Source organism: Camellia sinensis, chromosome 10, assembly GCF_055761805.1.
Source record: "Camellia sinensis isolate YWXY chromosome 10, ASM5576180v1, whole genome shotgun sequence".
Lineage (NCBI taxonomy): Eukaryota > Viridiplantae > Streptophyta > Magnoliopsida > Ericales > Theaceae > Camellia > Camellia sinensis.
In genome coordinates, this window is record NC_138970.1 from 141,989,702 (window position 1) to 142,001,314 (window position 11,613).

Sequence of the window (11,613 nt, forward strand, 5' to 3'; positions counted from 1 at the left end):
TAAGTTAAAACACGTAGGTCACTAGTTACTCCTTTATCACATTTCTTTTCCATTTTAAAGTTCATGGCAAGTTGAATTGCATTATGTGTGTAATGATGTCAATGAAGTGGGGAAACCAGATATCCTAAAAGGAATTAAGAAAACAGCAATAGGAATAGGTTTTTCAAAAGGATATCTTGTTTTAAATCAGATCTAAGCAGCGCAAAAACAAAACCAGTTTTTGAATACAGAAGTAAAGACAAATTTTTGTGAGACTTTTGAGGATCAAAAAAAGCTAGCTTTCTCTTTTAGTTCTTTTTCTTGGGTTGTAACAAGCACATGACATGACATTAATCGATCCCTGTTGTGTAAAAAATGATCTACTGATCTTAATTTTGAAATCTTCTGATTGATTTTATAGGTTTTGATATGACGGTGAGAAATGCTTCACGGGGTACTGACTCAAGTGTTGGTGTCACTGATCATGCACCTAGAAAAGAATGCTTTTTCCCTTCCAACCCCTTTCACTTGTATTCAATCATATCAACTACTATGTGGATATGCCCACTGTGAGTCATTCTAAGTAGTTTGTTGTCTAGTGCTTATGTTGATTAGGAGTGCTAGAATTATCTTCTGTTTCTTTTTTCTCTTATTCAGAGCCAGCATTTCTTGTCACCACTACACATTCATAGCACTGTCATCCTCACTAATTTTGCCCATGGAAAGTGTGAAGTAAATCAGTAATATAGTTCCCACGCTTGACCTGTCAGAAACAAAAAGTGAATCCAGAACTTCCCATCAAAATCACAATTGTTTCAACCATTTATAGTGTTAATAGCAATCCATATAAGAGGGTGTGGTGCTTCTGGACCAATAAGACTACTTGTTACATGGTTATTTGGGCACGAGAAAAAGTCAACAGTGCTACATGTATGTAATTAAAATATAGAAAAATATATAAAACGTACACTCTGTGGTTTAGATTGATTTTAAGTGTAATCCAAATAATACTAAAAATATATCTCAGCCACAGATTATATTTTCTGTGCATTTTCATTGTTTTAATTTTGTGCAACTATCATTTCTAAAGAAAAGGTCAGTCATACCCTTCTATTTTTGTGCGGCCTCGTTGATTGGGAGCACCTTGTGTAGATGTCACTATTGGAAAGAATGAGTTGCCCTATATATATCTATGTATTCATCATAATGCATAGCTCTTCATTTCTCATCAAACACAATGGAAAGAATGAGAAAACAATTGCATATCCTAGAAATTCAAGTTAAACAGTTGTGTATCCTTATTGTTGATGCGGTGACTGAAGTGGTTTGGGTTATTACCCTACTTGAATTTTTGACCAACTTTTACTCCCTATTTTATTTTTCATGGCTACCATTACTTGTTTCGTAATTATCCTATTAAGGTTACCTCAATTATAATTTCACAAAGTTAGACGTGACTAATGGTTATTTTCCCATTAGATTTTGTGGACAACTGACTATTTTCCCCTTTCTTTTTCTTTATGGGGTCCTGTTGCTGAAAATGTATGTGAAACAGCAGCTAGATATCTCAATGAATGTCAGAATGAAAGCTTAAATTTTACTACTAGTTTAAGATTTTCTACATGTCATGGTTATCAAAATTACTGGCCTGACTTGAGAGAATTGTTTATTCTTTTTCTTTATTGAGCATTTGCACAGCATGACTCGTGAATTACTGGCCTGACTTGAGAGAAGAGTAATATTTCTTTCATGTTTGGTTAGCCAAACCACTAGCTACATTTTTAATCCTCTTAGAACAATAACTAAGATGGCTAGTTTCAGGCACGTTACATGGACTCTTTAGAATAAATCAAATAAACAATGGTGTGAGATATGTACTTAACACTATATATATATATATTGCTGTCTATAAATCAAATTCCTCTTTAACACTATATTATATATGATACCATTTCATCTCACTTAATAGTTTAAAAATATAAAAATATAACCCTTATTTTGCCAAGTTGGCGAATACCAAATATATATATCCGAGTCTATGTAACATATGTTCGAGGAGATGGTCTAACTCAAGTTCTTGTTTGAGCAAGTTGAACCTCTTTTGTCATGCATAGAGTGTCTCGGCTGCTAAGGGTGCCTTTCTTTTTGTCTTTTGCTTTGATGATCTGTTGTGGATGTTGTTTGCAGGATATTATGGAGTTCCCAGGTCTGGAAATGTTGTTTTGTGTTGCTTCTACATAATACTATGGAAGAGATTGTTGTGCATTCTCTTTGTGAGTAGTCTGTGTTTGTTTGCTATGTTGTGTGTGAAAATCTGTGGTTGGTCAAGATTTCCGCTACTCTGCTATTGCATCTACTTGTTTATGGATTGTTATATGATCTCTTGGCTTTATCAATAGCCAAGAAAATAAAAAAAGAGAGTGGAAAACATATGTTATTTAATTTGACGCAGCGAGAACTTTGATGTGTACTACATATTTTCGGACATATATATTTATATGTTATCTACTTGTCTATCTATCTATCAATCTTTATATATAAGAGAAATATTAGTTAATGCATCAAAAGTATTGGTAAGCATGTGAAGGCATAATGTGATGTTTTAATAGCCATTTGTGTTTTATGACAATTGTTACTGATAAAAATATCACTGATTAAGATTTTTAGTTTTTATGTTAATGGTTGGGTTTCCATAATGCAGGGATTTATCTGATAATTTACTGTATGAAGATATACCATTCTCAATATCCAAGCTTAAGCAGCTTGAGTTATTGTAAGTTAATACCTGAAGTGAAGTACTATTAATTAAATATGCTGGATTGTTTAAGATAGATAAGTTTTTAGTTCTGCCAACCAAGGGCTTGAATAAGCTCTGTAAATGCAGGAATTTGAAGAACAATCAATTGACTGGTCCTATCCCTTCAACATTAACACAGATTCCCAAGCTCAAAACTCTGTGAGTCATAATTTTTTTATTTTTTTATTTTTTAGTGGAGTCCATGCAGTTAACATTACCATATGCTTTTTTGATTTTATTTACACCAAATCCATAGACACTTGTGCTAATATATATGTATGCCTTGTCTTTGTGTAAATTTATTCTGTAGGGACCTTGCTCATAACCAGCTTATTGGTGAGATACCGAGGTTAATCTATTGGAATGAAGTATTACAATATCTGTAAGTACTACATCAATTACGGTTTAACAACTGATAGATAAAATCCAATTTCATTATCAACCCTTGATGCTATTAACACTTAAACATTTAATTTGGTTTATAGTTTTACTCTGGACAAACTATTGGTTCGTCTATCATCTGGTGGTAATTATGTTTGCAGAGGGTTACGTGGCAATTCTTTAACTGGAACCCTGTCCCCAGATATGTGCCAACTGACTGGCCTGTGGTATTTGTGAGTGTTCACTTCCTGGTTATGCTTGCTTTGGGCTTTTTCTGTGCTTCCTACTTGCTTTCTGCTTCATATCCATGGGGACATTGAAATCTTCCTTGATCTCTTTAGTGATGTAAGAGGCAATAACCTAACTGGAACAATCCCTGATAACATTGGCAATTGTACAAGCTTTGAGATCTTGTAAGTTTCTTAAATGATAACTACCCTACTACGGAAATACATTCTTTCTTTTCATTTTTGGTTAAAATTGTAGTGTATGATTTTCAGAGATATCTCATACAATCAGATCTCTAGGGAGATTCCATACAATATTGGCTTTCTACAAGTGGCCACTCTGTGAGTTCTCTTACTCCACTTTATATTTTTCTTTTGTGGAAGAAGTAGAAGCTAGAAATGTTCTTCTTCTGTTGTCTTCAAGGAAGGTCAATTGAAGTTAAAATTGATATGCACTTAATTTCTGAATTCTAATACAAAATGCATTTCGTGTTTTTCATTATGACATTACTGTGCTTATGGTTCTTGTTATTAGATCTCTGCAAGGAAATAGGCTGACAGGGAAAATTCTAGAGGTGATAGGTCTAATGCAAGCCCTTGCTGTTTTGTAAGTGTGCTTAATATAGTGGCATGTCTTTGAGAATTTTTTTTTAGAATGTGTCTGAATATAGTTGAAGTCAGATAGTACTTGCTGAGATTCTTTGAGATGGATGGACAATGTGAAAGCTGTATATTAATTATATTCATAGGGATAGTGACTAATGGAACAACATTATTTTTTGAAGTCATTATTTTTTTTCCACCTCCTCAATTGCTTGTTTTATTACATGGATATGGGCAAGTGGATCAGCGTGCTGAATACATGATTTTTATTTCCTTGCATCAGCCAATTCAACTTAATCCTTGGTTCTTGCAGATGATGGTAGGGAAGACCTATTTGAAAAAAAAGCCTTATGAATAGATGGTCATGTCTACTTCTATATTTACTTCGGTGTTTTTAACCTATTTGTTAATATTTCATTACAGGAAGTTACAAAAAAGGCCCAAGAAGAGGCTTCTGAGCATGTGAGATGTCTGGAAGAAGATTTGGGAAAGTTGAGGTATATTTGATTTGTTTGAATTTCTTCTTTTTCTTCTTCATTTTCTACTTTCTACTGTAAGCTTAGAAGCTTGCATTGTTGAAAGAGCTTGGTGATCTGTTTTGTGAATTTTAACTTGGATTGTACACCTTCTTCTTCTTAAAATGTTTTATACTTTAATATATATCAGTATTGGTGGGTCCCCATGCTTAGCAGAAATTGGAGCCACTTTATGTTCCTGAAAATGGATCCATGGACAATTTGTCCGCTAAAGAGGGTGATTTGTTGTTTCAAATAATAAAGACTATAAATTAGCTAAAAGGCTTTGTATGTTTGCTATAACATAGGCAGCTAATACATATAAATCTCAATGAGACACCATATTGTTGTGTTATATGAAGATTATACAGGTTGAAGAAAGTAAACATGCATCCCATAGTTGCACAATGGTGCATGCATTTTATACATTTTAATTCTTTCAAAATTGTATATAACGGACATGATATTCATAGAAATATTGTGCAAGATTAACAAATTGATCATGAAATTTTGTTTTCATTTCCGTGCAGTACAAGTTTTTTGTTGATGGAGAATGGCGGCATGATGAGCACCAACCATTTGTAAGTGGAAATTATGGGGTGGTGAACAGTGTCTTCTTAGCTAGGGAGCCTGATGTGATTCCTGCAAGTTATACTCCAGTGACACCTGGTAGATCTAGTATGGATGTGGATAATGATCCATTTTTTCATTTTTTGGAAGCAAATTATCTTACAAAAGCTTTTGTAATACAAGTTGGTCTAGTTGATAAGAACAAGGCTATGTGTGACTTTTGGCTGGTGTTGATTTTTGCTGCCATAGGACTGCTGATTTTTGGTTGAGAATTGTGAATTTAATTTTTGAATATGTTATTTTGTGGGTAATGATGATTGGATATTAAATTGAATAGGAAAGTGAATTAATGCTGCATTTATAATTTGAATGGGAGTTGTTATTTCATATTACGGCTATTCAATTTTATTATAGGTATTTTTTTAGTTTAATCACATAAAATTAGCATAATTTCAAAAAAAAAAAAAAAAACAAGAGGGTTTCACGGCGTTTTTAAAACGCCACCTAAACTCCAAAAGGTTAACGGCCAATTTTTTTAAAAAGATATGACGGCATTTTGAAAACGTCGCTAAAATCATAGTGATGTCATGTAGGGACATTTCACGGCGTTTCTAAAAACGCCGCCTATTCTAATATCGCGACGTTTTTAAAACGTCGTAAAGATACAGCGACGGCCGCAGCTTCGACGTTTGGTACTAAACGTCGCAAAAGGAATTAGCGGCGTTTTTGAAAGATATAGCGGCGTTTCTTAAACGCCACTAAAAGTCTCTTTTCCAGCAGTACTCTTATATGGTTTGTGAATTAAAATATATCGTCAAACCCATTAAAAGCTTAAGCGAAAAGACTAAAATCCCTTACAAATCACATACATTTTTGTCATTATTTTTAGAAGCAAAATTCACTTTAATTTTTTATATTTTACTTTATGTGCGATTTATCCCTTAATATTTGAAAATAAGCACACAACCTCCTTATATCTTGACACGTATTTACATTTGTTGTTAACTTGAACGGATGCTTGACAGTGTGTTTTAGTCTACAAATTACCTAAAATTATGCGATTATTTCCAAATAATAAGAGAGTAATTAAACCATACAAACCAAATCACAAGAAATAAAGTAAAATTTATCTTTAAAAAATTCATTTATATATGGCATTACTCTATTTGTTTAGCTCAACTACCTTTGTTGCACAAATGAACAATGAAGGAAACAAGGAAAATGCAAATGGAGCCAGTGAAAAAGGCAACCCCAAATGCACTACTAACTAAACCAAGTAGCATTATGGACTCTGATAACATGCCATAATGACTTTTTTGTCTCTTGTGCTTGTTATTATACTCATCTTTGTACTTCCACCCATTCTCATCCTCAACCCTCCAACACATGTCCAACCTCTCTTTCTTCCTCACATCTCTTATTCTCTCTCTTAGAGCTCTCATGTTTCCATCCACTACATTTTCTGAATTTCCTGAAATTCAAAGAAAATGTTATTGTTATGTTTGATTCATTAAAATAACATAGAATTGAATAATTGTTTTATCAAAATTCTCATGTTTGGTTTTATTGAAAAAATGATGGAAAGTGCATTGCAATTTTATCATTGTAAGGAAATTATCATTTTATAAAGAGATCAATGAATTATTATTTTATTCCAATAATCTATTTTCATTATAGTAAACTAAACATTACTTAAATCATATAATGTATGAATGTACAAAAATTCAAAACAAAATGGCGTAGTAAATTTGACTATATCACTTTAAAACAAAAGATCGCATTATAATGGTTCATATTTTTAAAATTACCATTACTATACCATTCTAGTGAATAATTTTGCATAAATATTCCTTACAACAAATAAACAAGCCTATGATATACAAACAAATAAATTATACCAAAATACAAAATTATGTGACAGATTTATGTCCTTATAATTATTAATTGAAGGCATTCAATTCAACATTGGTCATCATTGGGAATCAAGTTTGGGCGGTTTAGAGAAACGATTTAGGATGACCTTCTAACACTCGCCTGAACATGGGCTTGATCTAATATGAAGGTAACAAAGAGATAAAACAAACGAGAATAGATTAAGGCATACTTGACCGATGAGAGACCATTTAAGATTTAATTCTAATATTATGTTAGGATAATATATCCAAAAGAGAAAAGAACAGAAAAAAAGGAAGAAGAGGATAGAATAAAATAACTATATAATGAGAGTCTATACCTATATAGGTACGAAGTGTTGTATAAGAATCATAAAAAAGAAAATAATACAAAAATAAAAATAAAAATAACATATATACATTTATGCCAAATCAAAAGATTCATTCATTATGGTAGAATTTTTTGTATGAAGATTTTATTTGTAAATCATTCGGCCCGTATTCTGATTAATTTATAAGAAATTGTAGAAAAAGAAGTTAAAGCTTGGATTTTTTGGGGCAACCAAAGTGAAGATGGGAACATAAAGCAAATTGAATTCATCCTATTTCTTGTCCTTTATCATCATTTTTGTACATCAAGCTCATCATATATTCACTCAAACATACAATAAAGTGTGTGTATATATATATGCTATTTTCAAAGGATTGAAAAGAGAAGTACCTTCATCATTGAAGCATTGGGATCTCACTTGGAGACATTTTTGAAGCTTTGGCTTGTAAGATGGTCTGGTTAAGCTGCATAAACAAGGTAGAGAAGTTGTCATATGACTCCAATGATGGACTACTTTCTTTTAACCAATGACTATATTCTCAATGTCTCTCCATGCCTCTCAAACTTGTTTTAAACACCCATCGGCATATATCAAATTTTTAATTTTTTAATATTAATATTTATCAATAAATTGGTAGATATTATTTTATATTAATTAATATATAATTATGTTTCCAATACAATATATATATATATATATATTGTTATTTAAAATCACGTCCTGAAAAATGAGTTTTATTTTCTAATGGTATCCTTTTTGGATCTTAACAAGTTGATTGATCTTTCACTCTAGCTGATGAGCAATGTTATATCTACTTAAACTCTTACTAACAATCACATTAAAAACGTACATGTCCAACTATCATTGGATGGTTAAAAGTTATTATTTTTTTTGACAACCAATCACATTTGAGCTCTTATATTTTTAATAAAATTATTAATATGTGTAAAATTATTCCCAGTTGATTTAGTGAGTTTGGGATCAATAAAAAAAAGTCATTTTTTTTTCCGATCTCTTTGCCTTTAGTCATGTTTTTAAAAAAATTGTGTCAAAATCTTTTGCTTTCAGGTCCATCTATTGTAAAAAAGCCTAAAAAGTAAAAAAAAGTTTTTTTTTTTGGAAAAAAAAAAAGGTTTACTAGAAATGAAAAAATGCCAAAAGAAGCCAACATTTTTTTGACATTTTTTTTGGGGGTCTTTAGTGGAGTTTTTTTTTTGGCACTGTTAATGTAAATTGTATAAATTTACCATCACCTACCACACACTTACCATCACCTACCACACACTCACCTACTACACTCACCTACCACCACCATCCACTACACCTACATCTACTCACCTACTACACTCACCTACCACCACCATCCACTACACCTACATCTATATAAGGAACCATTTGTAATAGACAGAATAATCAATCAATACACATCAATCAATATATACATAATTTATTTTCTCTCTTTCTCTATACATTAATTCTTACATGGTATCAGAGCTAGGTTAAGAACCTAGTAATTCTGCTTCACCGGCGGGCGGCAGCCTCGCCTTGGCCGCCCGCCGGACCTCTACACATATCTTCACTCCGCTGCCACAAATTATTCTTCTTGATCTTGATCTTCTTCTTGTTGCTGCTGTAGTAGTTTCTAACAAATTCCATCTTGGTCACCTCCACTCCACTCTTCTTCACCACCTCGCCGGATCTCAACCAATTCAAACCTCCCTCTCCCTCTCGGCACCTCACTGTTGCCATCACTCGATACATACACACAAACACATGCATGGGGGGATACAGAGCATTTACCACACACACAGAGGCAGCAGCTGTTCAAAGCTGTCTTTGATCTTTCTCTCTGTGTCTACAGATCTAGATAGAGAAACAAAAGACACGGGTTACTGCCGGAGCCTCAGCTCTCCTCTCTCTCTCTCTCTCTGTAAATACATACACATCTATATATAAAGAGAGAGAATGTCCTCATCTCCGGCTCCGTTGTCCACCACATCGCCGCCGCCCGCAGCGTCGACCACTACCTCACCGTCCGCCTCTACGACTCCGAGCCCGCCTCCGCCTACCGGGACCTCCACGACCCCATTGCCGCCGGCTCCGTCGTCCTCGAGTTCTCCGTCGCCGTCGTCATCATCGACCACCCCATCGACGCCGTCGAGCTCTTCACACAACCAGAGTTACCGCTGAAGTAGTCGGGGAAGTGTCCACTGCCCATGTTTGTTTTACTGAAGTAGTCGGGAGATTATGTTGATGATCCTGAGTTTTACTATGGAAGGCCAGGGAAATGTTACAAGTGCCCTTAAGGACACTCCTGATGTTGGCAACTGGATTGGTTTTGGTATCACTGCTATGATGCATGCATAGCAGAGGGCACCCATACACTACACAGGCACACGGCATACAGAGACTCAACACATGCACTTTATGATATAAAAAAAAAAAAAAAAAAACATTTTGTAATCAACCCACTTATGATAAAAACATTTTTTTTTAATCAACCCATTATCTCTCTCTCTGCTTTTTTATTTTTTATTTTTTATCCCCTAGATCCACTTTCATCATATCTATGATTTCCCTTACTTTAACACCAAACCTCTCTCTACACAGACAATAGCCAGAACCCACCATTCCTCCCACTATCCCTTTTATTTATTTTATTTTATCTTCTTCTTTTTTTTTTTTGAAAAAAAAAAAAAACAATCCATTCACATGGCATGTCCCTCCGCCTTTTGACAAATTTTTTTTTTCTTTTTCTTCTTCTCCGTCTTTATCATTTTCGTTTTTCCTATATCTCTATATATTCAAAAAAAAAAAAAAAAAAAACAAACCAACAAAATTTATACAGATTTGCACAACAACTTAGTTTTATTTATCTTAGGGATCAACCCTATCACAGTTCTCCACACCAAAAAAAAAAAAAAAAAAAAAAAAAACAACAAAACAACAAAACAACCACACCCACAATGGAATTTTTCTTCTCTACTCAGTCGCCGGTCTCTTCTTCTTGCCTCTGTCCTGGGCGGCCCTTGACGGTGCTGCCTCCGTGTTTCCCACTCCACTGGGCACGATCACTCCACCCTGCTCCTCCACTGCAGCATATGGCGGCCCTCCAAATCGGAACATCACGGCGGCCTTCCGTTTCAGCTCCTTGTTTTCCGTTTTTAGCACACTTATCTCTGCTCGCGCATCCTTATACATGCGTTGGAGCAGAGCCAGTTGGGCGTTTAATTGCTGCACCTCATTTGTCCTACTCTGCAGCCGGTGCGACAAGTTTGTGACCGCCGTCATGGACTCCACACATGCCTTCAAAGTATATTGATTCGCCTCCACATCCGTTTGCACTGCCATTTTTTGCTCCACCGACTGCATCGGAAAGTTCAACGGAGCAAACCCAGTGGTGTTTGGTTGAGATTCACGGGACACCGCACCCGTTATCTCTCTTGTTGACTCGTTGAGGTCGGGAAAGAGAGTCAGCAGACCACGGGACGATGAAGCCATCTCTTGCAACAGAGTGTTACAGACTATCTCTCTCAGCACAACGAAGCGTTTTTCAGAAGTTTTTCTTCGCAAGTTGTTTGTCTTCTGCCTCGGCCTCAGGCTCCGTCTTGGTTAAATAGCCGAGGCAGCCACGCGCATCGCGCGCCTCTTGACGCCAGACAAACGGGCACTCCAGCCAAGGCACTCACGTGCCTCGCCATCATATCTGGCACGCCTTTTGATGCATCGGGCACGCCTTTTGATGGCACGCCTTTTGAGGGCACGACTTTTGAGGGCTCGATATATATCTACATGTATATTTTTTTGGCAGCCTATCTACACACTCATACAGTGTCTTCTACACCGGTCAGCTTTATCAATCCCTTTGTTTCAACCTCAAATCGGTTTCTCTCTTCACACCTATTTGAGTTTGAGGGGGGGTTATACACAGTATCATGTATAAGTCGTTCATGGCGCACTCCCTAAGTCGCTCCCTTGGTGCACCACCACAACCTTTCTACATCGGTCCGACATGACCCCGTAAACTGTCTTCTACATCGGTCCGACATGACCCCATAAACTGTCTTCTACAACGGTCTGACACGACCACACAGTGTCTGCTACAACGGTCCGACATGACCCCGTAAACTGTCTGCTACAACGGTCCGACATGACCCCGTAAACTGTCCTGCTACATCGGTCCGACATGACCCCGTAAACTGTCTTCTACAACGGTCCGACATGACCCCGTAAACTGTCCTGCTACATCGGTCCGACATGATCCCGTAAACTGTCTTCTACAACGGTCCGACATGACCCCGTAAACTGTCCTGCTAC

General features: G+C 35.6%; 1 protein-coding gene across 4 annotated transcripts; it reads left to right on the forward strand.

The window, feature by feature from the left end:
- The first annotated feature begins 2,635 nt into the window (after positions 1 to 2,635).
- Positions 2,636 to 5,400, forward strand: LOC145801341 (LRR receptor-like serine/threonine-protein kinase ER2). Of its 4 annotated transcripts, XR_014342687.1 has the most exons (10): positions 2,636 to 2,752; positions 2,864 to 2,935; positions 3,087 to 3,158; positions 3,262 to 3,390; positions 3,499 to 3,570; positions 3,658 to 3,726; positions 3,920 to 3,991; positions 4,227 to 4,306; positions 4,411 to 4,484; positions 5,033 to 5,400. XR_014342687.1 is itself a non-coding variant. In XM_082892456.1 (9 exons), the coding sequence occupies exons 4-8, from the start codon at positions 3,362 to 3,364 to the stop codon at positions 4,451 to 4,453; spliced, it is 285 nt and encodes a 94-aa protein (XP_082748582.1). In that variant the 5' UTR covers positions 2,636 to 2,752; positions 2,864 to 2,935; positions 3,087 to 3,158; positions 3,262 to 3,361; the 3' UTR covers positions 4,454 to 4,484; positions 5,033 to 5,400. The 4 variants fall into 4 exon arrangements, 3 of the variants coding, with proteins under 3 accessions (XP_082748582.1, XP_082748583.1, XP_082748584.1); XM_082892456.1 differs by lacking the exon at positions 4,227 to 4,306; XM_082892457.1 differs by lacking the exon at positions 4,227 to 4,306 and having other exon boundaries at positions 3,319 to 3,390.
- Positions 5,401 to 11,613: the final 6,213 nt, after the last annotated feature.

Excerpts from the sequence above, each read along its gene's own strand:
- LOC145801341 (XM_082892456.1), top strand. The coding sequence starts at position 3,362 with ATGTGCCAACTGACTGGCCTGTGGTATTT. Across the intron at positions 3,391-3,498 it reads CTGACTGGCCTGTGGTATTT|TGATGTAAGAGGCAATAACC; the intron begins GTGAGTGTTCAC and ends TGATCTCTTTAG. Across the intron at positions 3,571-3,657 it reads TGTACAAGCTTTGAGATCTT|AGATATCTCATACAATCAGA; the intron begins GTAAGTTTCTTA and ends TATGATTTTCAG.